Genomic DNA, 26,679 nt, shown 5'->3' on the forward strand with positions numbered 1-26,679 from the left:
GAGTAAGTATCCGTAGCAGAAAAGCAGATCATAAAATCATATAAAACATCAAAACCATATTGTAACATATACAATCTACCACTCATCAACCCTCTGCATCCTCAGGTTCATACCCTCAACAGGCTTCGTGGTGACAGCCCCAGCAATATGAATCTCCTGTTTAGGGTCCTGCATCTCAAACCTGAACCGACCAACAACGCCAGCGACAGCACACCTCAGCTCAGCACGTGCAAAGTCCTTACCAATACAAGCACGCTGACCATGTAGGAATGTAATCTGTGCAAAGTTTGTAGATGCACCTCCATTGTTATTTGGCACTTGGTTCCCATTCTTGTCTGTGTCGATCCATCGCTCAGGGAGGAACTCGTCCCCATTATCACCCCAGAATAAGGGGCATCGGTTGATGGCATAGGGGCAAAGGATTACCCTTGTTCCCCTTGGAACATGCTTGCCTGCGACAACCGTATCCCGGACTGATTCACGGATTGTGGCTGGGACAGTTGGATAAAGACGAAGAACTTCTTGACAGACGCCGTTGAGAAGTGGGAGGGATTCGAGGTCTTGGTGGGTTATTGGGCTAGTACCGGATGGGATTTGTGTGCGGATTTCTTCGCGGAGACGGGTTTGGTATTCAGGGTGTAGGGTCAAGAGGTAACAGGCCCAAGTTAGGGCGCTAGCTGTTGTTTCATGCTAATACATTGTTAGCTGTTTGCTTATGGGTTTATACAAGTAGTCTGTGGATACTCACCCCGGCAGCCAGGAAAGTTAACATCTGATCAACCAACTCGGTATCTGAGAAATCTCCACCGAGCATCATCGTACCCAGGATATCAGCCTCGAGGTCCTTAGCAGATGCCTTGGACGCAGCGAGGGTCTGACGCTTCTCGCGGACGATATCGTTGCATAGATTCCGGAGGAAGTTGGTTTCGTTGGTGATCACATCGTTCATACGCCAGGGCACACGTTGAGCGATCCATTGAGGCAAGGTGAAGTTCATTGCCAAGAAGGCCATCTTCTCTGTGGTCGGCTCAAGAATATTAAGGAAACTCTCGGCGACACGGTTATCTTTATCCTGGAGCGAACAGAAGTCTCTACCCATGGCTGCAGGGCCAATGATGTCAAGTGTTAGACGGCTAGACGAGTGTTAGCATATAGTTGGACACTTTGGATAAGACACTATTTGAACGCACCTCGCCCATTCTCCAACTTCCAACTTGCCAATCTTCTCATCAGCATTTGATCCCTCCATGGGATGATGCATTAACTCTTTCTCCATTTCATCCAAGAATCGACCAGTCTTCTCCCACATTAGTGAGTACATGGAGCGGATATTCTTGATATTGAACGCGGGGGTGAGCGCTTTACGCTGCTTTTTATGAGCGGCGCCCTCGGAAAGAATCATTCCAAAGCCGATGATGCGAGCCAAGAAGTTACGGAATCGCCATGGCTTCTCAAAGTCGTAGGTGTTCGTGCTCATGATGTCCAGCAGGGCTTGGTGGTTCGTTGCGATCACGTAGCTCTTGCAGATCATGTCACGCATGTGGATGAGGCCTTCATTTGGAATGGTCTTCATCCAGTGCAGAGGCATTCGCCCTCTAGGTGAGTCGAAGATGATTGAGGCATGGTTCATCAGACCCTGTCGAGGTTAATACATGTACTACTATGGAATGTGTATTCTACTCACCGGTACTTTGGGCAGATGGCGCAGCGGGTTCAGGAAGAAAGGCCAGATGATGATCCCATACAGGGCCTTCATAAGGAGGTTCACTCCTAACGCACCCAGACATACCGTCCGGAAGGTCTCCTCTGCGAAGACAGTGCGCTGTAGGAAATAGGCCTCCACGAGGGTAAAAGCTGCCAAGGCCGGTATAGTGTCACTCATATTCGCCGTTTCACACAGACTCACTATGAAACCTCGGAGTGTGAAGACGCAGAATGCAGGCCGTGGGGGAGATCATATTTAGGGTGACCCATTTGCGCCCATGTCATGACTCCACCAGAGCGGCACCTGTTAGTCTTGTTGGGGGAACCAATGCGACCTCGGCTTCGAATTCATATGAGAGATGCAGTAAATCTATCTGCCTGTTAGCAAGTGGCGATCAAATAGAATCGGTTCGTTGGAAATACATTCAACTGTGATTGAATGGGGGGCTTAGGGGTTAGCCGACCTATGATTTCATCCCTGAACCATAAACATACAGACATGTACTGCATCATCGTGGATCCTTGCAGATCAACATCGCTTAGACCCCAGATGTATACTAACAATATAAGAGCATGCGGGGGAAACATGTGAACTGCAGCGAAACGTCCATAATCCCCGACGCCACAAAAATAGGAAAACCGTGCGAAGATTTCGCCGATCAATGTGGAGGGAGTCATTCGCATTGCTTTCCTAATGGGAAAAGATCAACCTGTGAAGCCGAGGCAATTTCTTGCTTTTATTTTCACTTTTAGTGAAACGCTACAAGCTAAAGTTACTTCAAATGTTTGAGATAAAACATCTCTTTATACTCCCCGACTCTCCGACTCCCTCCTCTCTTTCTCACCACTCCCACCACAATGTCTTCTCTCGACCTCATCCAACAATATGCCCAAGCAGCTATTGCCGCTCTCCCAGAACCAGCCCAAAATCTGCTGGGCAACAGCGTCGCGCAAAAGACAGCTGCCATTATCCTCGCCCTGGGTCTTACCCGCTCGGTGAACCGCTTCTTCTCTAAGTGGACTTTGCAGAACTGGACTACCAACCAGAAATGGGAGCCCTCGCGCGAACTCATCCTCCTCACTGGCGGATGTAGTGGAATTGGCAAGCAGGTGATGGAGGATTTGTCGCGGACCGGGGTGCGCGTGGTTATTCTTGATATTAATGAGCCGGATTTCAAATTGCCGGCTAATGTCGCATTCTACCAGGCCAATATTACTTCCTCGGCGGACATTGCGGCTGTTGCGGCGACTATTCGGAAGAATCATGGCGAGCCAACAGTGTTGGTTAATAACGCTGGAGTCGGACATGATGGGACTATTCTTGAAGAGCCAGAGTCGAAGATTCGCCAGACCTTCGAGGTCAACACTCTCTCCCATTTCCTGATGGTGAAGGAGTTCTTGCCGGCCATGATCAAAGTCAACCATGGTCATGTCGTGACAATCGCCAGTTTGGCTAGCTTTGTCGCTCTCGGTGAGATGGTCGATTATTGCTGCTCCAAGGCGAGTGCGCTCGCTTTTCATGAAGGCTTGCGCCAGGAGTTGCGGTACTGGTACAATGCGCCCAATGTGCGCACCAGGTGAGTTCCATCGAGTCTACTCTATATGGAGGCATCCACTGATTTTTCCAGCGTTATTCACCCCATGTGGGTTCGCACCCCCATGATCAAGGTCCTGACCGACAACGAGCGTCACTTCCGTCAGCCCATTATGACTCCCGAGGTGGTCTCCGCTGCCATCTGTGGGCAAATCCTGAACCAGCGCAGTGGACAGGTTATCTTGCCTGGCAGTCACTCTGCGGCTTCACTGGTGCGCGCTATGCCCACTTGGATGCAGGAGGGTGTGCGTGCATTCGCGTCCGGTGCTTTGAAGAAGATGCGCCTTGCCCAGCAGGCTGAGCAGAATGCGCAGTAGGAATGTCTTTATGCGATTACCCATGTTTTTAATGTAAATAGAACGAATGCCTACTTGTACATAGGTAACTTGTTGTACTCAATATTCATATGCTTTACCTCACCCATACACAGACCTACTTGGGGCTTGTAAGAAATGTAAAAAATATAAAGTGCCCGATCTCACCCTTGCGATGTTGATACAATCCGGAACTCCACCGATTGCTCCCCAGCTTTGGGTTAAAAATACATACTCCCAGTCCATAAAACCAATACTTTATGTCACACTTTAAGGCACCTAATGATATCAGCACCATTGAGCAATCCCTTATAATATTAACAGATAGTATTAACAGATGTTTCATATCCACAATTCATGGCCTGCACTAAAAATATCCATAACTATATACAATCTCCTCCCGCCGCCCCCCTCTTCCAATTAAACCATCAATTCAGTAAAAAACGCCTCAACCTTCTTTCCCTGCTCAGTCTTCTCCTTGGATCCCAACTCCAAATTATAAACCGGCGCCACATGACACTCACGATGTCCAATAAACAACTCCACCTTCCCAAAGCCTTCCTTGAACTTGGCCGCAAAGTCCTGGATAATCGGAAGCATAATCTCATTTCCTCCGCCAGTGATTAACACCGATTCCACCGGGAAGGTGGAATACCAGTCTACCGGCGCGGTCGATAGATCGGTGTAGTAATCGCGCGTTGCCTTGCCGAGGTAGGCGCTTGACCATGGATGTGCGACTGCTTGCGTGATTAGATCGCCGCCGTGGTAGATTTCTTGGTCCGGGAATTCCGTATCAAGGAGCGTCCATGGCGCGACTAGGACTGCGCCGCCTAGGTTGCTGGATAGCTCGACCGGCTTGATTTCTGGGTGTGGGTGCGCTAGGTGGGAGAGGACGCCGCCGACCAGGTTTCCGCCTGCGGAGTCTCCGCCCATGAAGACTGTTGATGGGGAGCGGTTTGGCTGGGCGAGGACGTGGCGAAGGCATTCTACTGCCTGGCGCAATTGGGTTGGGTATGTTGCTATCGGGGAGAGAGTGTAGGTCAAACTGAAGACGGCGACACTTTTGCCGCGGGCTTTGAGGTCGGCGATCAATTGCGCATAGAACTTGAAGTGGCCCATGCTGGCGGGGAGTCCGAAACCACCACCTGGGGGAATTAGCTTTGATGTTTGGATATATTGGATTCTCTTCGTACGTACCGTGATACCAGACCAGGATATTATCGGCATTGCGATCGCCGACCCAATGGCCCAATGCGCCATTGCCTAATTCCACTGATTGAGGCAATGCCCCGGTCTTCTTTGTATAGATTTCATAGATCTTGTGGGATGGCGGTGACACGTATTGCAGCTGAGTCGGTGTCAACCGTGCAGTCGCTTTGCGGAATACTGCGTATCCCAGATGCAGGAACAGCGTCTTAGCTTGGCGCTCTGTGCGCCAGAGCCCTGTGAGGAGCGCATAGAACCCAGCTAGCAAGATGGATGCCAGGGCCGGGAAGAAGTCCAGCTTCTCTTGGAGAGTGAGGGAGACTTTGGAGACTTTGGAGAGCGACATGGTTACAGACTGTGAAAGCCCGTTCTCCTCGCCCTTACTTGACTGATTATTGAAGCTCGCATGTTCGACCGAGGATGTCGATCCCGGGGTCGCAATGCTATCCTCATCTGGTAAGGATTGGCTGTGGGGGCCTCGGCAGCCCCTCGGCAGCATATGGACTTGGTGAAGTGTGAATCATCTTATAGGTATATTGTACGATCTATTGTAGCGCATGCTGAGTTGAATTGCATGTAACTATACAACTATACAACTATAGTGGAACTGCCCGGAATAAATAATAGATCGTGTTACAGGAACAGAAGTGCACTCGGGGAATTCCTAACAATAACACCCACTTGGACAATAAGGATCGCGGAGGGATTATCTCCCCGATGTCAGATGTATACTTCGTGTGCATTGTCCTATAGTTCGCATTCTCTACTGTAAATGTGCACAGTATACCCCACCGCCGATCACCGTGAAACCGAGGCATGTGACCAATTTAAATATAATATATTCACTCTCCATATCTTCTCTTCACCATCTCAATCATGAACGGCACAAAATCCCACCGCTACGATGTAATCATCGTTGGCGCCGGTATCTCCGGCATCAACGCCGCCTACCGACTCCAAGACCAACTCCCTGGCTTCAGCTATGCCATCCTCGAAGCCCGCGATGACCTAGGTGGTACTTGGGATCTGTTCAAGTACCCTGGCATCCGCTCCGACTCGGATCTCTTCACCTTTGGCTTCCAGTTCAACCCCTGGAATCGCGATAACCCCATTGCCGAAGGGTCAGCCATTAAAGAGTATGTGCGCGACACGGCGCACAAATACGGCATTGACGAGCACATTCTCTTCCGCCATCGACTCTCCGCGGCGGACTGGTCGACTGCAGAGAATACGTGGTCTCTGTCGGTCGACAGCGACGGCAAAGAGCAGACCTTCACCGCCCGCTACGTCATCTTCGGCACGGGCTACTACAACTACAAAGAACCGTTGAAGGCCGACATCCCTGGCCTCGACAATTTCCAGGGCCAGATCGTGCATCCGCAGTTCTGGCCCGAGGATCTGCAGTACAAGGATAAGAAGGTCGTCATTATTGGCAGTGGTGCTACTGCCGTTACTCTCCTCCCCAACCTGGCCGACCAGGCCGCCCGCGTTACCATGCTCCAGCGCAGTCCGACCTACATCCTCTCCCTCCCCAATCGAACAAGCAGTCGGTGGCTGTCATATTTGATGCCGGCCTCGATGTACTGCCGTCTCCAGCGCGTCATCTGGATCTATACCTCGCGCATCTTCTTCCTGTTTTGTCAGCGGTTCCCGAACTTCTCGCGCTGGCTGCTGAAGTTGAATGTGCGCAAGCAGTTACCGAACCATATCCCCTACGACCCTCATTTCAAGCCGCGGTATAATCCCTGGGATCAGCGATTGTGTGTCTGTCCCGATGGGGATCTGTTCCGCAGTTTGAGGAAGGGCAAGGCGGATGTGAAGACTGATACTATTAAGGAGGTGACCAAGAACGGGATTACCCTGAATTCGGGGGAGACACTGGATGCGGATATTATTATAACGGCGACTGGGTTGAGGCTGCAGATTGCTGGTGGCTCGGCGTTGTCGGTTGATGGGAGCAAGATTGATATTGGAGACAAGTATCTCTGGAACGGAGTCATGCTGCAGGATCTGCCTAATGCGTCATTTGTGATTGGATATACCAATGCTTCGTGGACGCTGGGTGCGGATGCGACGGCGCAGTTTGTCTGTCGTCTGTTGAAGAAGTTGGAGTCACGCAAGTTGATTGCGGCCACACCGCGCTTGAAGGAGAAGGATGCTGCCACTCTGCAGGCCCGTCGTCTTCTCAACCTTAACTCGACTTATGTTTCTATCGCCGAGCGGGCTCTTCCCAAGGCTGCGGATCGTGGTCCGTGGCAGCCGCGCGATCACTACTTGAAGGATCTGCGGTTTGCTCAGGGTGGTGATATTGACACTGGATTGGAGTTTGTACAGGGGCCCAGTCTTCGTCTGCGCCCAAAGATGTCGTGATTTGCATGTTATGATATGATACCGCTTAGCTTGTGTATGTTTATGTTTGGCTTGGATTATATGGCGCTTGGAATACACATATTGTTTTAGACTGAAATGATAAATATCTAGCCTATCTTAGGTTTATCTAGAATAGCTTGAGGTTGATTCATCTCAATATAAGATATGTATGAGATCGTGGTCCTCATAGTTCATGGGATGATGTCACTGCACCATGCACAATCGACATGTCATCGAGATTCCATATATAAGTGTAATTCCAGGTTTTCCTCTGGACATATTATACTCTACTGTGTTCAACTGTACTCCAACTGCCATTCTTCCATATAACTATCCGCCAATATGCCCCCAAAAGACAAATATACAGACCCCAAGCTCCGCGATAAAGTCAAGACAGAAATCCACAACAGCGACAAGGGCGGACAACCAGGACAATGGTCTGCACGGAAGGTACTTCTCTCCTTACTAAACTGCTAATTTCCATGCCCAATACTTATGTCTCACAGGCCCAAATGATGGCCTCTGAATACAAAAAGCGCGGCGGAGGCTACAACACCAGTAAAGAAGGCAAAGACGAATCGCAGAAACATCTGGATAAATGGACCGAAGAGGAATGGCAGACGAAGGAAGGGTCTGGGACTGCGCGGCAAGATGATGATTCGCGGAAGAGATATTTGCCTAAGAAGGCTTGGGAGGGGATGAATGAAGAGGAGAAGGAAGAGACTGAGGATAAGAAGGTTGAAGGGTCCAAGGAGGGAAAGCAGTTTGTTGGGAATACTGGTACGGCGAAGGAGGCGAGGAAGAGGGTTACTTTTGATATTGACGGAAATTTGAATGGGAAGGGAGAAGCGGATGGCAAGGGAGAAGCAGATGGAAAGGGTAAAGCAGATGAAAAGGGTACAGCAGATGGGAAATCGAAAAATACCAAGGGAGAAGGAACTGAGAAGAAAGCTGGCACTAAACGTAAGGCCAAGTCACAGCCAGTTGAAAAAGATAACGACAGGATTAAGAGTTTGAGAAAGCGAAAGTAATTAACAATAATGATATTTTCATGGCTATTGTTCAGCTTGTCCAGGACGTTCATACAACGCGTCTTCTCATATACAGTAGAAAGTGCCTATTTGACTTCCTCGTCTCTCTCGTGACGTCCTTCAAATTTGCTGTTGGGCAACATGTTCAGTCGATCCTCCTCCTGATCGGTCTTGTAGTTGGTCAGCCAGAAGCCGGCAGCACCGATGAACGCCAGAATCGCAACTATGGCGTAGTTCCACACCAAAAGTGGATCCACGGACAGTCCAACGAGGGCTTGACCGATGGCAGAGGAGAAGGCGTTCATCAATAGAGCTACTGCCTGCACCAGGGATCGCATGTTGCGGGGAGCCTTGGTGAAAGCGTACTCCAGGGAGGTAACCGAGGCAAAGATTTCGGAGATACCACCGAGAATGTAGGTTAGGGCCTGAATCCAGACGGAAATGTTGGTGTATTTGCCCTCAACCTCCAGACAGTAGTTGGCTTCCTTGCCACAGGGGCCCATCTTGTAGACGTAGTACTGAGTGACAGTGGCCACAATCATGGACAGACCGGCGGCGATGAAACCGGCAGTGATTCGCTTCACAGGAGTGAAGTGGAAACCCATGCGGCGCAGACCAGGGTACACGAACTTATCGAAGATCGGAATGAAGATGATCAGTGCGAAAGGATTCAAGTTGGTGATGATGTCGTTAGGCACACCTCCCAGACGCATGGTGGCAGCTTGAGATGTCAGGTTGTTAAGCATCTGGTTGTATGCCAGCCCTAGAAAGGTCAGTATAATGAGGTATCTCGATGAGAATGTCACGTACAGTAAAGAGGGTACCAAAGGAACACCTTGCATGCCAACAGTCCACGGCGAACTTCATCCACCCACTCGTCGTCAAAGTCCATCCAGGCTGGCTTGCTGGCGCCGAGATGGCTGGGCTTCACATTGACCCAGAAGTCATTAGGACCACTCTTCTTGAACCTGCATTTGGTTAGCGATGTTTGCACATCATGTTGATCAATCCTTACAGTCGCATGGGGTTGAGAGACCAGCGGCCCTTCATACCCAGCTTCCACAGCTTGAAAGCCTTGGTGTAAACGCTTCCACTGGGCTCCACGAGGTAGTACTTCTTCCGGCAAAGGAACAGGACTGTGGGGCAGAGACAGAACATGGCCGTAGGCAAAAGGTAAGACAACCAGAAGCCGACGTAACGTTCAGCGTAGACCATCGAAATTTGACCAACGAGCGAACCGATGTTGATCATCATGTAGAAGTAGAGGTAGATACGGGCCACTGTGGCAGCCGGGTCGACGATGATACGCTCACCGCTGGGCAGTGTCTGGATGTAAGGCTTCTCTTCGCGGTATTGTTCCGCAATGAGAGGAGAAATGTTGGACTTGAAACCACCGGTACCAACTCCCATGATGACCAAACCAATGGAGAAGCATGCAATCGATCCATTGGGGCTTGCGATCACTGGGGGAATGGCCGAGATGACGAGGATAGTATGGCCAACCAAAGCACAGCCAATGGACGCAAAGATCGTGCGGAACCGACCCCAGTACTGATCAGCAACCATAGCACCAAACAGGGGCATAATATAAGACCAGAACGAGTTGACTGTTTAGGTCAGTAGTGTGTTGATATCCAAGGTCACTTCACTTACACAATGTCAATCCTGTGGAGGCTTGTTGACCCATACCCAGGGCACCGGGCACACCATTGCTGAAATCAGAGCCTGGGACCAGGGCACCAGTGGTAGATCCAGCAGGCAGAGGGCGCTGAATGAAGTTGACGACTGTTTTGTATTAGTCTCGTGATCCCTTGCTGGAAGCGGTGGAACGTACAAACAGCAGTAGTGCCGTAGTAAGAGAATCGCTCGCACAGTTCCACAAAGGCAACGGTGTATGCAGGCCAGGGAACCTTGCCAGCGACTCGGCGCAGGTTGCGGAGATCCTCATCATTGGGGTACTCTCTGTCCCCCGACTTGTCTTCCTGAGAGTAAAAGGTTCCCTCCTGCATGGGAGCCTGCTCAATGCTCAACTCATCCTTCTCATTGATGCCGACCTGGGAGACGGCCTTGGATTTGGCGATCTCGGCCACGTCGACGGGATCGGAGGCGTTCATGGTGTCAGGGGTGGACTGAGGGAAGAGGAAGAGGAAGAGGGAGAAAGTGAGGTTTTAAAGAAAAGAGGAAAATGCAGGCAAGGACCCTGGGCTACCCCGAATGGGAAGGAGCGAGGCTCTCTATCAGCCACGCCGCCACTTCTCACCTCTTCCTCTCTTCCCTCCGTCTCTTCACCTTCTAGAACTCCGGAGCAATGCCTGCATCAGGATATGCTACTAAAAAACCGTCGATAGCCGGCCAAGACTTTGATCTGTGCGACATCTACGAACCTGTCAGCGTGATTATCGGCTGGAACCGACTGACTCCTTGATAAGCCAACGGCCGACCTCAAATCATCAACTCAAACAAATCACCAAATCATCTCTTGCAAAGATGCTAATCTTTGCCAAGTCTTGCGATATCCAATCACTTAGCTTAGGCAAAGCGGCTTGAGAGTTCAAATTTCGCCCCTTGGCGCATCCTTGGCACACCATCTCCCCGCGCCATCTAGCTTGGCTGGTAGGGTACGCTGTAACATCAAAGTCTTGGCTAGCCGGATTCGCCTATAGGAGCAAGGAAGATGCTGATAACCGAGGCGGAGAGATAAGTGAGTGGTCCGTCCACATGGTCTCGAAGTTAATGGCAAATATGCAAGGCCCCCACAAAGATTAGGCTCGCGCTAGTCTTGCCACTGTCTCTCACTGTCTCTGTTGGCGCTCATGTGATGTGAGGCCAACTCTGGGGTTGTCTTGGGCCGTCGGGTGTCCGGGGAAAAGCCTCGTATAACTTGATTGAGCTGACTATGGAAGGATTCTTTGCCTATGGATCACGCGATTGGGCCTCTTTATTGCGCTTGGCGCTCCCTTCCAGTCCATATAGGACATCTTCCGACATCCCGGGAATAACCATGTCAAAGGTCTCCTTTACGACTGTATACTGATAGTACCCGCACCGGGCAATGGGCTGGGTCTTCTTGATATCCAGAATCCCATCTGTGAGCACCTCATCTTTGATATGAACGGCGATCACCCGGCCGATCACCATGTCGACTGTGCCCATCGGTGGGTTGCCAGGAAGCCGCACGGTGGAGTGATATTCGCACTCAAACTTGACAGGTGACTCTTGGACCATAGGGACATCCATCAAAGTCGCCGGCTCCTTGGTCACCTGGGCACGCTCAAACTCGTCCACGCCGTAGGGCACTTGCTCAGCAGAGATGTTGATCGCCTCACGCAGGTCCCATGTGGCTAGGTTCCAGACGAACTTTCCCGTTTGCTCGGCATTGATCACCGTATCCTTGCGAGTACCGGTGACCGTCTGATTGGACGAGAACATCACATACGGCGGGTCGAAGGTCAGATTGTTGAACTGCGAGTAAGGGGCCAAGTTGGCTTGGCCTTCTTTATTCTGGGTGGAGATCCATCCGATCGGACGAGGAACCACGCACGCCTGCATGGTCAGATAACTTCAGGCATGAAGAAGAACAACTAACCTTGAAAGGGTCGTGGGGGAGATTATGTTCGGTCACTCCTGGCTGATAAAACATTTTGTTGCCTTCCAAGGTCTTTAGCGCCAACCCCTCCTTATATAGGCGTGGGTCTCAGCCGACACATTTGCCGAGTGGATTGTCGACCTACATACATCCGCGGGCGATCTGTCTTACACTTTGTGCAGCAAACTGACATATGGCCGAAGCCGACCTCACGAAAAATGCTTGCCTTTCCGATTTTGTGGTTCTGGGCTCGGGTCTCGGTGCCTCGGTGGCCTCGGCGCTCGCAACCTTGCAGTCTCAGGACCATCGCAGCATCCCGCTATCAAATCAATCTGCCCTGAATGAGCCGGTCTGATTTTGCATGCCCGAACGTTGACCCAAAGTTAAGCCGAACTAGCCGGCCGGTCATATATAAGTGACTTGCAGATCAATGAACACATTGCAGTATAACGTTACCTGATATATATCTTCCTACACCTTGAACGTTCCAAATGACTTCCACCGAACCTCATCTCTGCTTCCGATCTTTTGTCGAAGCCCTCAAGGCTGACAATGATCTGATTGAGATAAACTCCCCGGTAGATGCCAACCTCGAAGCAGCTGCGATCACCCGACGTGTCTGCGAGACAGATGACAAGGCTCCTCTCTTCAACAATGTGATCGGCTCACAGCACGGTCTCTTTCGCATCCTCGGTGCCCCTGCGTCATTGAGAAAGTCCTCGAAGGACCGCTACGGTCGACTGGCTCGTCATCTCGCCCTGCCACCCACCGCTTCGATGCATGACATTCTCGACAAGATGCTTTCGGCCAGCAAGTTGACTCCTATCCCGCCTCAAATTCTATCAACTGGGCCCTGCAAGGAGAACGCTTTGGAGGGAGACGACATTGATCTTACCAAGATCCCGGCTCCTCTCATCCACCAGGACGATGGTGGCAAGTATATCCAAACCTACGGAATGCACATTGTTCAATCTCCCGATGGATCATGGACCAACTGGTCCATTGCTCGCGCCATGGTCTCCGATAAGCGTCATTTGACTGGTCTCGTTATCGAGCCGCAACACATCTGGCAGATTCACAATATGTGGAAGAAGGAAGGCCGTGATATGCCCTGGGCTTTGGCTTTCGGTGTTCCTCCTGCTGCTATCATGGCTTCCAGCATGCCAATCCCTGACGGTGTCAGTGAGGCAGAGTACGTGGGAGCAATGACCGGCTCGGCCCTAGAGCTTGTCAAGTGTGACACCAACGGTCTTTATGTCCCTGCTACATCGGAGATTGTCTTCGAGGGAACCCTATCTATCACTGACAAGGGTCCCGAGGGACCTTTCGGAGAGATGCATGGCTATGTCTTCCCTGGTGACACTCACCTCTGGCCCAAGTACACAGTCAACCGCATCACCTATCGCAACAACCCTATCATGCCAATGTCAGCCTGTGGTCGCTTGACCGATGAGACAGTAAGAACACCTTCAGCGGAGTTAGTAAGACTTGCTTACATATCGTTCTAGCACACCATGATCGGATCGCTCGCCGCCGCCCAAATTCGCCAAATCTGCCAGGACAATGATCTTCCCGTGACTGACGCCTTTGCCCCCTTCGAGTCGCAGGTAACCTGGGTTGCTTTGCGCATTGACACCGCCCGTCTACGCGAAATGAAGACCGCCTCAGCCGAATTCTCTAAGACAGTCGGTGATCTGATCTTCAACAGCAAGCCCGGCTACACCATTCATCGTTTGGTTCTTTGCGGAGATGATATCGATGTGTACAATGGCAAGGATGTGATGTGGGCATTCTCCACTCGTTGCCGTCCTGGTCTGGATGAGACTTTCTATGAAGATGTACGTGGATTCCCGCTGGTTCCTTATATGAGCCATGGCAACGGGTCGCCTGTCCAGGGAGGCAAGGTTGTTTCCGATGCTCTGATGCCCACTGAGTACACCACTGGCCGTGACTGGGTGGCTGCTGATTTCGAGCACTCTTATCCCGAGGAGCTTAAGAAGAAGGTCCTGGATAACTGGACTGCGATGGGATTCCGGGAGGAGTAAGAGGTATCGAGTGGATTTGTATAATAGACAAAAATGGAGTTATTCAAATTAGAATATGTATTTGCTTGGTACAGCCCATCATACTTCTTCGAGACAATTTTCCAATCCAGCTGTAGTATACATGCAGACCATACAAAACGTAGCCACATTCATATATAACACCCCAAATATCCTTACTAGCTATATATGCCCCTGATGTGGTGATGAGATGCTGTGTCCCTGGTCCGTGCGCAACGGTCATTCCAGTTTCAGCCACGGCTAACTCGGATGTGCTGAATGTTTCCTTTGAAACTTTTAACAATGATCGTGCTTTGTGACCATTCATTCAATCTCCAGAGCTTGTAGCCCCCCATAATTAAAATTTGAATCTCGGATATCCGGGTCTCGGCCTCTCGGCAATATGAGCGTCAGTCACGACGAAGTCGACCGAGTACTCCATCTCAAGCGCCAAGAGCGGGAACCAAAAGCCTGTTATCCCTGTCGAAAGAGGAAAGTCAAATGCGATGGCAGTCAACCCTGTCGGACGTGCCAGAAGCGGGATCATCCTCATATTTGCACGTTTGATGTGCCGCGAGGGCCAAGGCGCCGACAGGGCTCTCAGGCCAGCGCCAATGCCCAATCGGCAGCTTCGGTCTCTCCCAGAAGAATACAGTCAGAAGTGAGGAACCCCGCTGAAACATCGACACCGGCATCTCTACGGCCAGACGACGCAGTCAAGAATTATGTTTATTCAGGAGACAACTCCCTTGTCTCGATCCTGCGTTCGCGGGCATCAGATTCTAATGAATCGATGGCTCGGGAGGTCGGTTCGGTTCTAGGACTGCAGAATACTTTCAGTTTCTACCCGTTCATGGATCCGAAGACACCCCATGAACGATGGAAGTCGTTGCTCAGCGTGTTGCCGCAGAGAACGGAGGTCCTGAAGTTCTTCCATTATTATCGTGTTACGGCCTATCCATTTAATCCTATTTTGGCTGATATGGACCGCTTTGAGTCGGATCTGTGCACGTATCTCAATGCACATGCTACTGAGGAGTTACGGAATCAGGATAAGATCACAGAAAAATGGGCTACGGACAAGTCTGTCGGTCATATTAGTCTCCTCTTGGCTACGTTGGCTGCGGGGGCACATTACTCGGATATCGAATATCCGCAGCGATTGGAACTTGCAACGGATTTTGGTAAGCTAAATACATTTTCAGCACAAGACTGTTTACTAATAAGTTAATATCCAGCCCGCCGCTCTTTCCATGCACTTCGCCTGGCGAACTTCCTTTTCCGGCCCTCACTCGACATCATCCAAACACTTGTCATCCTCGGTAACACAATACAAAATATGGGCCAATCTGACGCTGCTTGGGCATTCCTGGGAACGACCATTCGACTTGCTCAGACGATGGGTCTGCACACCGAGCGAAGTACCATTCACTGGCCCGAGTATGTGCGAGCTAAAGTCAAAAAGCTGTGGTCGACTATCGTATGGCAAGATAGCTTACTATGTTTGTGTTACGATCGCCCTCCAATTGTTACACTCGCCGGTTGGTCTCTCGATAGCAGTCTTTTACAAAGACAGGACCTGTCATATCGGGAGGTGATGCATTTTCTCACTCGACTGGGACTGGACATCATGCGACCGGAAATATTCGGCGCAAGCGAAGCTGACCGATCAATTGAGGCTTTACAACAGATAGATACCCTCTATCAACGCGGGAAGCCACACTTGCAAGCACGGGAAAACTGTATCACTTTTCAAGAGCACCTCGAACACCTCGCATTGAAGATGCATTCCTCTTTCTGCGTGTCGGTGGTTTGTCGTCCTGCAATGAAACAGTCACAGACCCAACCTCTCCTTATGCAGACTGAAATACTTCGCGCCAGAGCAAAGGGGAGCTTGATTGATGCATCTCGCGCATTTCTAGACTTCCAGGCACTGAGTGTTGTCCCTCTACGCAGTTGGTCAATGGTGCATACTGTCTTAAGCTCGACCTTGCTTCTCTGTATTTGGGAAGAGACTCGAAATGATCCCGAATGTCGGGACCTGCAGCAAAAGGTCATTGATGTGTTTTCTTCAGCCGACTCAAAAGCGTCAGATGAGGGGGGTTTGATATCGGAAAATGAAGGGCAATGGTTGTCTGCACGACATATTCGGGCCCTCATTACTCTACGAAGTGCTTTGGATCAACAGCAGGATATGAGCGTTCCGGAAAATGAGACATGGACAGGCTCTGGTGTTAATCCTGCCCAATTTGCTTCGGGGTATGTATTTTTCTCTCGAATAATCCTCAGTACTGACCTTTTCAGTTTCCCCGATAGCTTTTTTGAGTAGCAAACCCGTTGGATACTTCGCCTGTCTCTTACTTGGATTCAATTATGAACGGTACGTCCTATATACCAGTGTATGACGGCTATGTGCTAATGGGGTTGGAAACAGTCCCAATGTTCGACTTTACACAGGAGAACACCTTCTTATGAGATGTACAATGTCGAGCATGGTACCTCCATGCGCCACGTCACATACATATCCAAATCCCTTTGATCATGAATCAAACTTGGGATCGGTTCCGGGATATCGCAGAACCCTCCCTCTGTCTGCCGCTCCTCTTCCATGCATTTGGTTGCCCTGCCCACGTCCTCAATCACCGCATAGTTTCCAAGTTGTGAGATATCTTTCATTGCAAGAAAGTGAACGATCGATGACTCCCATATCGAAATCATACACCTTCACCCCGAGTCGGTGGAAGAGCTCGAGAAGTTCTTTATACCATTGTTTTTGAGCCGCTTTTTGAGCCGCTCTTCGTAACTAGAGCTCATGGCAAATGTCATATATCGGAAAAAGGTCTGCTTGCCGAATGCGCGAAACGGTCTGGAAAGACCAATAACAACGTGTCAGCCCGGAGACGTTCAATCTGTGCCGGGTCATTTTTTTCTCCATTTCCAAGGTAGACTGTTGAAAAATACGGTGTCTATAGGATTCTCTTCGAAGAATTATCCTCTATTGACTTGTGAGAATTTTGCTCGCATCGGGGGCTTCTAGACTTAGCTCGGACGCCCTCTTGATGGCCTTTTATGCAGATTTGAATACAGAAAGGCATTTCGTCCGCGAACACATACTCCAAGATCCATTAGATGAGCTCATCTGGGAAGATAGCATCTGGGGGTGAGGTATCGCGGTGGTTGAGCCGACGATGTCGTTAACGGTGAGTTATTCACTACATCGCCGCCTTTGGGCAGTTTGGACAGCCGTACAGCTGCACCCATTTCACCAGTGCATAATATGAAAGCACATAGATTATCGACTTGCCGAGTACCGAAACAGCCAACTGTATAGTCCACTCGCTACTGTCATTTCCTGGTTCTCGGTCACATCGCGTCTGTCGGTGGCCTCGGAGTCCTCGGAGGCTCGGGATCGGCGTCTCGGAGTGGACCAACTATAGACATAACATCTGCTGGAGGGACTCGGAGGTCGGCATGCCATTTTTAGAGATGAAATATCAACAGCCACCGCCACAGTTTGCTATAAATGGTCTCAGCCGCCCTGGACTATAGCCATCGTGAGTACTTGCATACCTCACTCAACATATCAACCTTGATCAATACCACGATGCTGTCTATGCTCTCCGGCGCACACACTCCTCAGTCAGGAGGCGCTTCTCCTGGTGGCAGCCAAACTGGAGCCACGACACCAATTGAGACACATCTCGAACAAACCCAACATGCCCCGATACAACAATCAACAAAACCTCGCAAACGCATCGTCGTCGCCATGACCGGAGCTACGGGCGCGATTCTCGGTATCAAAGTCCTCCTCGCCCTCCGCCGTCTCAACATCGAAACTCATCTTGTCATGAGCAAATGGGCCGAAGCAACGATCAAATACGAAACGGACTACCACCCGTCCAATGTCAGAGCACTGGCTGACCATGTCCACAATATCAATGATATGGCAGCCCCCGTGTCGAGCGGGTCATTCAAGACTGACGGCATGATCGTCGTTCCTTGCAGCATGAAAACGCTTGCAGCGATCCACAGCGGATTCTGTGACGATCTTATCTCTCGTACTGCCGATGTGATGCTCAAGGAACGACGCAAGCTGGTGCTCGTCGCTCGGGAAACACCTCTAAGCGATATCCATCTTCGGAATATGTTGGAAATCACGCGTAGCGGGGCTATCATCTTCCCCCCTGTGCCCGCATATTACATCCGAGCTGCCTCGGTCGATGACCTGGTCGATCAGAGTGTCGGTCGAATGTTGGACCTGTTCGATCTGGATACGGGGGATTTCACCAGATGGGAAGGTTGGGAGAAATAACCATCTCCATGTGAAAGGACAGGGATGGATAGATTTGACCTTTGCATAGCATGGCGTTCTTGGTTTGTACGGCGAGATTTTCGCATGGAGCAGGAGCCCCGGATCATAGCTGTTTTACACGTTCGAATGAAATTGAAATAGTCATGTTCTGAGTTTTAGTGTGAATTTGAAGTAACAAGCCACGTTGGTGAAGGTTTTATGTATGCAATCCCTTGCAGTTCCAACTCCATGGATAACTTAGCTATGGTTTCGGTAAGGAGAACGCGGGGCAAAGAATCACTCGAAGATTGACTTTTCCTTCTCTTGAATATTTTTTTTGCTTTTCGAGAAGTTCGGGGGATGTCAACAGCTACAGCGTCATGACTTGATCTTATTGTCCGGCCGAGAGCAGACAGTTCAACAAAAACGAGAGCGAAGAAAAGCGGAAATGTTCCAAATCCTACTCGAACTCGAAGATCAGATCGCTCAGATCACACCGACATCCACCGTGATCGGCTTCATCTCTTCCCCAGAAAGGTAGGGATATTCCCTCACTTGCCTGGATCAGCTTTGCTACTGCGAACTAATTGTCATCGTGCATTCTCATGCAGGAAAAGCGTGCAACCAGACAAGGATGTGTTGGACACCCTTACATTGTCAGTTGATGGTCAATCACCGCATTCTGGCCAGCATTCTTGAAAGCTAAGATCTGCGCTCACACTACCACTTGCAAACCTTCTCGGTGGATTAGACTCGAGATGCTGCTTGTGCATCCAACCAGATCGGGGCCGCGTGCTGCTGTGCTGCACGTTTCTGTCGGATGGCCTGGGTTCGGTAGTTTTGATGCATAACCACCGTATGATCACTTCACCGGTCGGATTTCCTGTTTCAGCCGGCATGAACTTGGCGGAAGCAAGCATAAATAGCCGTACATGGCTGAAGGAGCACATTGAAGAGCAAAACCTGTCCATCCAGATCGTCTGAACTCGGCTGTGGGGAGGCTTGACATTCTATACCTATCCCTTGGCCGCCCAGCATTCTCAAGCAAGGAGGCAAAATTCGATCAATCAAAACTATTACCACTTGGCCTCATGCTGGCCGTGATGTCTTTCCTATACAAGTTGATCTTGTTGGGCGTGTTGCCCTTTGTTTTGGCTGCGCCTGCGGATAAGAGAGCGGCTGGTCCGACAGTGACGATTTCCAACCCCGAGGCCACTATCATTGGCACTCCGGGTTTGGATAAGGTCGAGAACTTCAATGGCATCCCATTTGCAATCCCCCCGACCGGTGCCCTTCGATTGAGACCACCCCTGCCGATTGAAACACCATTGAAAACCATCCGGGCGACATCAGTAGCGAGATCATGTCCGCAGTTCTTCTTCAGTACCGATGAGAGCAACCTCCCGACATCTATCATCGCGAAATTGAGCAACATTCCCATCTTCCAAGAGATAACCAATGCTGGCGAAGATTGTTTGACCTTGGATGTACGCCGTCCAGCCGGGACTCAAGCTGGCGCAAAGTTACCTGTTGTGGTGTGGATCTTTGGTGGAGGCTTTGAACAAGGTTCCACCTCAAACTACGATGGGGGAAGGTTTGTGGCGAGCTCTGTGGATCTGAATATGCCGGTCATTTTCGTCGCCATGAACTATCGGCTCGGAGGATTTGGATTCTTGCCGGGTAAAGAGATCCTCGAAGATGGTTCCGCCAATCTTGGTCTGCTGGATCAGCGCCTTGCTCTGGAGTGGGTCGCCGATAATATCGAAGCTTTTGGTGGTGATCCCTCTAAGGTTACTATCTGGGGAGAATCTGCCGGATCAATCTCGGTCTTTGATCAGATGGCCATGTACGACGGCGACAACACCTACAATGGATCTCCGCTCTTCCGCGGTGCTATAATGAACTCGGGCAGCATTGCACCTGCTAACCCAGTTGATGGCGTCAAAGGTCAGCACGTATATGATACTGTTGTGAAGGCAGCAGGCTGTGGGGGTGCGAAAGATACACTTGAATGTCTGCGTGGTCTAGACTACGAGGACTTCCTTAATGCTGCAACCGCAGTTCCTGGAATCCTGGGCTATAATTCCGTCGCCGAATCCTATCTGCCTCGACCAGATGGCGAAGTCCTGACAGATTCCGCGGAGAAATTAATCGCCAATGGCAAATATGCATCTGTGCCATTCATCGTCGGTGACCAAGAAGACGAGGGAACTATATTTGCTCTATACCAAGCCAACCTCACCACGACCGAACATATTGTGGACTACTTGGAGAATCTCTTTTTCTTCGATGCTAGCCGACAGCAGCTCACAGACTTAGTCGGAACATATCAGAATATCGAGGAAGATGGCTCACCATTCCGGACGGGTACTTTGTACAACTGGTATCCCCAGTTCAAGCGCCTGTCTGCCATTCTAGGTGATATATCTTTTACCTTGACCCGTCGAATATTCCTGAATGCTGCCACCAAAGCGAAACCGGATGTTCCATTCTGGTCATACCTCTCCTCCTACAACTATGGACTGCCCTTCCTAGGAACCTACCATGGCTCTGATATTATCCAGGTGTTTCAGGGTATCCTGCCCAACTACGCATCCAAGTCCATCCACACATACTACCTGTCATTCATTTATGAACAGGACCCTAATGCCAAAGCTGGGAACTATATGAACTGGCCACAATGGGTCAGTAACCAGTCGCTGATGAACTTCTTCGAGGATCATGCTGCTTTGCTACCCGACAATTTCCGCCAGGACACTTATGAGTTTCTTTCTTCTAATCTGGCAGCGTTGCATATCTAGTTGGCCCATGGGCCCTGGGTGATTTACGAGTTATGTTTTGTTTATAAATATCTACGAAGTGTTACGTAGCTTACATATCAGTAGTTTTAGCTTTACATCAAATAATGGATTCAAATTAGTCCAGTTGTCCTGTTTGCCAAACTTAATGACTATCCAATGACAGAAACCGTGACTCGGTGCCGAGCTATCGCCATGTAGCAGTAGCCGTAGCTGTCGTCCCTGCGCATCCAGTCGGCACCGTATACGACCGATTGGGATCGCTCTCCCACGTGACAGTGGTTGAACCAGTCGTCTTTTCAATGAATTTATACTCAAACGAGGTTCCAACGGGTAGTGTGATGGCAACCTGCCATAGAGGGTTGGAGGACGTATAACTGCTTGCCGACAGTGCAATTGCATTACTAGCATCCCAGCTGCCAAGTTGACTGATCGAGCCTGAGATGTAGACATTCTGACCGTAGGTGGTAGTAACAAGCTCCTTGAATAAGACCGGTAGGGCTGTGGCCTGTGTACAGCTTGTGCCTGTCGAAGTCGACGTCGTGGTTTGCGTTACCGCAGTAGCGGTTGTTGTCGTGGTACTGGAGCCGCACATACTGCTTGCAGAAGAGGCCAGCATGAGTACGCGTGGAAGACCTGATGTCATTGGGACTGCGATGTTTCCGCTGGAGTCAACTGTCACAGATGTGCAGGTGTACATCTCCATCAGCTTGGTGCCTGATGAATATCCGCTTCCACTCAAAGACAATGTGTAGGAGCTTCCAGATGATCCATAGTTTGATAGAACTGTGATTACTGGTGAGGCACTGGATCCCTTCTTCATAGCTAGTGTATGGCTGTCTTGGTAGAATGGTACATTCTAGTGACGAATTAGCATCAACAAATTGGATAGTTTTTGTGTGACTGCGTACTTTCGTTGTGATATAGCTAGAGTCTGCAGAGACAGCCAGCTTTCTGATCTTGTTGGTGGTTCCAATGTACTTGTACAGCTCGGCGGTGGTTGAATACCCTGAGAGCCAAGTGGCCTCACGGTTTGCAGGATCAGCTCCACCACTGTAGTGCTGTTCCTGACCGGAGTAGATAATGGGAATGCCATCCGACAGGAACAAGAAGGAGATAACATTCTTTGCTTGGGAGTAGTCACTTGTATAGCTGTATCACTAAGAGTCAGTACTTGCAATCCAACTAGTCTCTGCGGGTCTCACCTGGCGAATCGCGGATTGTCATGGTTCTCAATAAAGTTCCCCAGCAATGTTGAATCAGCGCAGTCGGATTTGACAGAGTTGATCATGTTATATAGATCGCTGATGCTGCCGCTGGAGGACTGGAAGGCGTACAGCAGTTGGTAGTAGCTGGCCAGTTAGTATGTTTCAACAGGATGGAAGATGACCATACATTGGGTAGTTCAAGACACCGTCCATATAGTTCTGATAGTCGCAAGTGTACGCTGGGTCGCCGTCAAATATTTCACCGACACAATAAACGCCTGCAGCGTCATTATAGCCGGGCCAGAAAGATTTCTGGACGTGCTTGACGGTATCAATGCGCAAACCGTCAACTGAGATTGTTAGAACAGGCCTCCGCATTTGGATGGAAACTTACTCGAGTAGTTGGATACAAGATCTGCTATCCAGTCATACCATATAGTCTGCACCGCTGTCTGGGTTGTGTCTACGTCTGGAAGGGACACAATAGTATCTCCTAACCAGCAGTCCTCAACATTTGACTGGTCATCATAGTTACTGATGAGACAGTAAGAGTGGAAATATGACGATGAGGAGAAGGGATTAAACACGCTGTAGTCAACGCTGTTGCCAGATCCAGCATAACCCTGTAGAGGATTAGCAGGGGCCGGAACTGAGAGCCAGAACTACTTACCATATGATTAGCCACCACATCTACCATGAGATACATGCCGCGGGCATGCAAGGCCTTGGACAGAGCTAGTAGATCGGCAGCTGTGCCCAAGTTGGAGTCAATCTCATATCTAGCAAAGCCAATCAGTAATTGTTGAAAAGTTTACTTCCATGACATACATATTCTGTTGCCAATATCCATGGTAGGCTTCACCGTTGCCAGTGTCCTGAGGGAGTTGTTCTGTAACCGGAGTAATCCAGATCGCAGTGAATCCCATTCCTTGTATATAGTCCAACTAGCCACAATTTCAGTAATGGACATCAGATGGAGTTAGGGATGCATACGTGATTGATTATTCCTTGCCAGCTACCTCCACAGTATGTCTAAACATGTCAGGATCTCATGTCAAAGGTCAATTAACAAGGACAGGCATACCCTGTCGCTAACGTTACACGCAGCAGTGGTGGAGTTGTCACTACGACCAAATCGATCGGTCAACATGAAATAGATGGACTGGCTGCGCCATTCTGCGGGAGTGAGACCCAGCACTGTCTCACCCAGCAGCAGGGCTGCAGTCAATGCAAGGTTCTTCAGACCCATTTTGATGAAGCAAACATTAATGTTAAGCCCGTGCGGACTAGGGAAGATAGTTAGCTCCCTGGTCTTATATCTCCATCCTGCACTCTTCAAGCAAGCCACCCGGTTATTACCGCGCCTGAAGACAACCCCTTCTCAGGCAGGACCAAGCACACTCACCTTGCACAGAATTTCCGTACTTCCAATCCAATCGGTCAATTGAACCAACGCATCTTGGCCACTCCGCGGGGAATTAATCTCGCTAATATCGGTGGACACTGTCAATTTCCAAGTTGCATAAAAGTTGTACTGTATGCCGGGCCGAGATATCAAATTCGCGCATCCAACAGTCTCGGCAATTCAGCAACAATCATGCAGGCACCTAAGAACGCAAGGCGCTAGTCGGCGCCAGTCTTTAAACGGTCGATCGTCCGAGCCTTAGCACCGGAACTTCTCACGACCCCACAGGTTGAGGGCGAATCATCGGCTTTTCCCTTTTTAAAAAACCCCCGATGGCGCAGTTTAAGGCGCAGGTTCCAGGCAAAGAGTGATGCCAGATTCACAGCAGGTCATTTCCTGCCAAAACGCCCCTTTGCGGGGGACCGCGCCTTCAACGCGATGATTGGCTTCGGGTTAGCCGATGCAGACAGGGGACGGAGAATCTGCGGGGTGACGGAGATGAACAGATGACGAGGCTAAAGGGGACAAAGGGCGCTATGTTGATGCTAGACACGACTTGGCTTGAGCGTGTTGATCCCACTGGCGGAGGAGCGGATCATAAGAACATTCAGTAGTGAGTGGCCTCATTGTGGCCTCTTCGCGGCCTCATTATGGTTAGCAAAGTGGGATTAACGTGGAAACATCTTCCAGTGAAGTTGAGATCTCCGCCTGTTCTCCGCCCTCCTGCATTCATCCAATATTTCATGCACCATGCGATCGCGACCGTGATGTCCAAGTGGCCTGCGCCTATAAAAAGGACGATCAGCCCGCAACGATCTCCACGATCTCATCCCTCATCTTCTTCCCCATGGCTCCTTTCTGGACTGCGCTCTGGGCGCTTACCCTCGGCCACGCTGTGATCGCCGCGCCGCCACAGGTCGCCTTGGCTCCTCGTGCCAGCAATGTCGATAGCTGGCTGGCATCCGAGACCACTGTCGCCCGACAGGGTATCCTGGATAATATTGGATCGGCTGGCGCGTATTCGGCGAGTGCTAAGCCTGGTGTTGTTATCGCCAGTCCGAGTACCTCGGATCCCGACTGTAAGAGAAGCATCACAAATCAAGATGGTGATTTCTAACAAATCATAGATTACTATACTTGGACTCGTGACTCAGCGCTGGTGTTCAAGACTTTGATTGATATGTTCAAAAATGGCGACACTGCCTTGCTTGAGGTGATCGAGGAGTACATCAGTGCGCAGGCCTACATTCAGACAGTCTCCAACCCGTCTGGAGGCCTTTCCGGTGGCGGCGGACTGGGAGAGCCCAAGTTCAACGTCGATGAGACTGCCTTTACTGGGTCATGGGGTCGTCCTCAGCGCGATGGACCTGCTCTGCGAGCGACTGCACTGATCTCCTTTGGTGAATGGCTTATTGTAAGAATTTTCTCGGAGCTCCTTATTGTGGTGTTACTAAACAGCTCAGGATAACGGATATACTACCTACGCGACCAACATTGTCTGGCCCGTTGTACGCAACGATCTCTCATATGTGGCCCAGTACTGGAACCAGACTGGATATGGTCCGTCTTCCTATTATTCTGCATGGCTCTTTGCTAATACAAGACAGACCTTTGGGAAGAAGTCTCTGGATCTTCATTCTTCACTATTGCAGCACAGCACCGCGCTTTGGTCGAGGGTAGCAGCTTCGCGAGTAAAGTGGGCTCCTCCTGCTCGTACTGCGACTCCCAGGCACCCCAGGTCCTATGCTTCCTGCAGTCATTCTGGACTGGATCTTACACGCTAGCAAACTTTGGTGGCGGTCGCACTGGCAAGGATGCCAACACCATCCTTGGTAGCATTCACACTTTTGACCCAGAGGCTGGCTGCGATGATACTACTTTCCAACCCTGCTCAGCACGAGCTCTCGCCAACCACAAGGCTGTGACAGATTCTTTCCGCTCAATCTACACGGTCAACTCGGGCAAGGCTGCCGGTGTTGCTGTTTCTGTTGGCCGATATGCTGAGGACTCGTACTACAACGGAAATCCTTGGTACCTGTGCACATTGGCTGCTGCTGAGCAGCTGTATGATGCGCTCTACACCTGGAACAAGATTGGCTCTTTGACCATTACTAGTGTCTCGCTGAGCTTCTTCAAGGACATTTACAGTTCCGCTGCTACCGGTACTTATGCTTCCTCTAGCAGCACCTATGCTTCTATTGTGAGCGCCGTGAAGACATATGCCGATGGATACGTTAGCATCGTGGTACGTTTGAGTTGAAACTAGGTATTGTCAAGTGATGCTGACAGGTTGTATAGGAAACTTACGCCATGTCAAACGGTTCCCTGGCCGAGCAATTCTCGAGGTCCGATGGATCACCGCTCTCTGCCCGTGACCTGACATGGTCCTACGCAGCTTTGTTGACTGCCAATGAGCGCCGTAACGCCGTGGTTCCAGCACCCTGGGGTGAGACTTCTGCCAGCAGTGTGCCTTCTCAATGCAGCTCAACTTCCGCTATTGGTACCTTCAGCACTGCGACCAACACCGCCTGGCCTACCACCCTGACCAGTGGATCGGGCTCTGGTACCACGACAGCCACTGGCACTACCACCAAGGTGACCACTACAACTACAAAGACTACGTCAACCACCACAGCTTGCACTGCCCCTACTGCCGTGGCCGTTACGTTTAATGTGATTGCCACTACTGTCTATGGTGAGAACGTCAAGCTTGCAGGATCCATTTCTCAGCTTGGAAGCTGGAGTACGAGCAGTGCTATTGCGCTGAGCGCTTCGAGCTATACCAGTAGCAATCATCTTTGGTTTGTTACTGCGACTCTGCCCGCGGGAACTACCTTCTCCTACAAGTATATTCGCGTTGAGAGCGATGGCAGCATCCAGTGGGAGAGTGACCCCAACCGGTCCTACACGGTTCCAGCAGTCTGCGGTACTACATCGGTCACTATTAGTGATACGTGGAAGTGATGACGTGAAGTCTAACTGTTGAATCGTCGCGAATGTAAATAATCCCAGGGTTTGGGGTGGGTTTGGAACTCTTAGCTCTGAAGGAGCGATAGTCGATTACATGCTTCTGATATATAAATGAATATTATGAGCTTGTCTTCATACAATAGGGATGATAAATATGTAT

At 50.3% G+C, this 26,679-nt stretch overlaps 13 protein-coding genes across 13 annotated transcripts; 8 read left to right on the top strand and 5 right to left on the bottom strand.

The window, feature by feature from the left end:
* Nucleotides 1-75: 75 nt before the first annotated feature.
* N7446_011706 (cytochrome P450) lies at nt 76-1,882 on the bottom strand (the record flags this gene model as incomplete). The annotated part of the gene is made up of 4 exons (XM_058520448.1): nt 76-690; nt 749-1,133; nt 1,191-1,636; nt 1,685-1,882. The coding sequence occupies 4 exons, from the start codon at nt 1,880-1,882 to the stop codon at nt 76-78; spliced, it is 1,644 nt and encodes a 547-aa protein (XP_058367972.1).
* A 400-nt stretch (nt 1,883-2,282) lies between these two features.
* Nucleotides 2,283-3,615, top strand: N7446_011707 (uncharacterized protein; the record flags this gene model as incomplete). The annotated part of the gene is made up of 2 exons (XM_058520449.1): nt 2,283-3,281; nt 3,333-3,615. Exons 1-2 carry the CDS (start codon nt 2,563-2,565, stop codon nt 3,613-3,615), a joined length of 1,002 nt encoding a protein of 333 aa, XP_058367973.1. The 5' UTR covers nt 2,283-2,562.
* Nucleotides 3,616-4,032: 417 nt separating this feature from the next.
* Nucleotides 4,033-5,164, bottom strand: N7446_011708 (lipase/thioesterase family protein; the record flags this gene model as incomplete). Its single annotated transcript, XM_058520450.1, has 2 exons — nt 4,033-4,757; nt 4,810-5,164. The coding sequence occupies 2 exons, from the start codon at nt 5,162-5,164 to the stop codon at nt 4,033-4,035; spliced, it is 1,080 nt and encodes a 359-aa protein (XP_058367974.1).
* A 530-nt stretch (nt 5,165-5,694) lies between these two features.
* On the top strand, nt 5,695-7,188 carry N7446_011709 (flavin-containing monooxygenase; the record flags this gene model as incomplete). The annotated part of the gene is made up of 1 exon (XM_058520451.1): nt 5,695-7,188. One exon carries the CDS (start codon nt 5,695-5,697, stop codon nt 7,186-7,188), a length of 1,494 nt encoding a protein of 497 aa, XP_058367975.1.
* Nucleotides 7,189-7,530: 342 nt separating this feature from the next.
* On the top strand, nt 7,531-8,219 carry N7446_011710 (uncharacterized protein; the record flags this gene model as incomplete). Its single annotated transcript, XM_058520452.1, has 2 exons — nt 7,531-7,638; nt 7,695-8,219. The coding sequence occupies 2 exons, from the start codon at nt 7,531-7,533 to the stop codon at nt 8,217-8,219; spliced, it is 633 nt and encodes a 210-aa protein (XP_058367976.1).
* An 86-nt stretch (nt 8,220-8,305) lies between these two features.
* Nucleotides 8,306-10,333, bottom strand: N7446_011711 (uncharacterized protein; the record flags this gene model as incomplete). Its single annotated transcript, XM_058520453.1, has 5 exons — nt 8,306-8,982; nt 9,030-9,187; nt 9,235-9,826; nt 9,873-10,004; nt 10,054-10,333. 5 exons carry the CDS (start codon nt 10,331-10,333, stop codon nt 8,306-8,308), a joined length of 1,839 nt encoding a protein of 612 aa, XP_058367977.1.
* A 799-nt stretch (nt 10,334-11,132) lies between these two features.
* On the bottom strand, nt 11,133-11,859 carry N7446_011712 (flavin reductase family protein; the record flags this gene model as incomplete). Its single annotated transcript, XM_058520454.1, has 2 exons — nt 11,133-11,762; nt 11,806-11,859. 2 exons carry the CDS (start codon nt 11,857-11,859, stop codon nt 11,133-11,135), a joined length of 684 nt encoding a protein of 227 aa, XP_058367978.1.
* A 390-nt stretch (nt 11,860-12,249) lies between these two features.
* N7446_011713 (UbiD family decarboxylase) lies at nt 12,250-13,850 on the top strand (the record flags this gene model as incomplete). The annotated part of the gene is made up of 2 exons (XM_058520455.1): nt 12,250-13,262; nt 13,314-13,850. Exons 1-2 carry the CDS (start codon nt 12,297-12,299, stop codon nt 13,848-13,850), a joined length of 1,503 nt encoding a protein of 500 aa, XP_058367979.1. The 5' UTR covers nt 12,250-12,296.
* A 400-nt stretch (nt 13,851-14,250) lies between these two features.
* On the top strand, nt 14,251-16,176 carry N7446_011714 (Zn(II)2Cys6 transcription factor; the record flags this gene model as incomplete). The annotated part of the gene is made up of 3 exons (XM_058520456.1): nt 14,251-15,031; nt 15,086-16,106; nt 16,152-16,176. The coding sequence occupies 3 exons, from the start codon at nt 14,251-14,253 to the stop codon at nt 16,174-16,176; spliced, it is 1,827 nt and encodes a 608-aa protein (XP_058367980.1).
* Nucleotides 16,177-17,451: 1,275 nt separating this feature from the next.
* Nucleotides 17,452-18,159, top strand: N7446_011715 (UbiX family flavin prenyltransferase; the record flags this gene model as incomplete). Its single annotated transcript, XM_058520457.1, has 1 exon — nt 17,452-18,159. One exon carries the CDS (start codon nt 17,452-17,454, stop codon nt 18,157-18,159), a length of 708 nt encoding a protein of 235 aa, XP_058367981.1.
* A 1,082-nt stretch (nt 18,160-19,241) lies between these two features.
* Nucleotides 19,242-20,939, top strand: N7446_011716 (putative extracellular lipase; the record flags this gene model as incomplete). The annotated part of the gene is made up of 1 exon (XM_058520458.1): nt 19,242-20,939. One exon carries the CDS (start codon nt 19,242-19,244, stop codon nt 20,937-20,939), a length of 1,698 nt encoding a protein of 565 aa, XP_058367982.1.
* A 184-nt stretch (nt 20,940-21,123) lies between these two features.
* N7446_011717 (putative alpha-amylase) lies at nt 21,124-23,393 on the bottom strand (the record flags this gene model as incomplete). The annotated part of the gene is made up of 9 exons (XM_058520459.1): nt 21,124-21,795; nt 21,848-22,088; nt 22,142-22,288; nt 22,332-22,494; nt 22,539-22,767; nt 22,815-22,923; nt 22,973-23,088; nt 23,138-23,176; nt 23,229-23,393. The coding sequence occupies 9 exons, from the start codon at nt 23,391-23,393 to the stop codon at nt 21,124-21,126; spliced, it is 1,881 nt and encodes a 626-aa protein (XP_058367983.1).
* A 976-nt stretch (nt 23,394-24,369) lies between these two features.
* N7446_011718 (putative glucan 1,4-alpha-glucosidase) lies at nt 24,370-26,513 on the top strand (the record flags this gene model as incomplete). The annotated part of the gene is made up of 5 exons (XM_058520460.1): nt 24,370-24,628; nt 24,677-24,963; nt 25,013-25,109; nt 25,157-25,794; nt 25,848-26,513. Exons 1-5 carry the CDS (start codon nt 24,397-24,399, stop codon nt 26,511-26,513), a joined length of 1,920 nt encoding a protein of 639 aa, XP_058367984.1. The 5' UTR covers nt 24,370-24,396.
* Nucleotides 26,514-26,679: the final 166 nt, after the last annotated feature.

The sequence above is a fragment of the Penicillium canescens genome, assembly GCF_028828765.1.
Source record: "Penicillium canescens strain IBT 15451 chromosome Unknown utg000008l_segment0_segment0, whole genome shotgun sequence".
In the NCBI taxonomy this organism is placed as follows: Eukaryota; Fungi; Ascomycota; class Eurotiomycetes; order Eurotiales; family Aspergillaceae; genus Penicillium; species Penicillium canescens.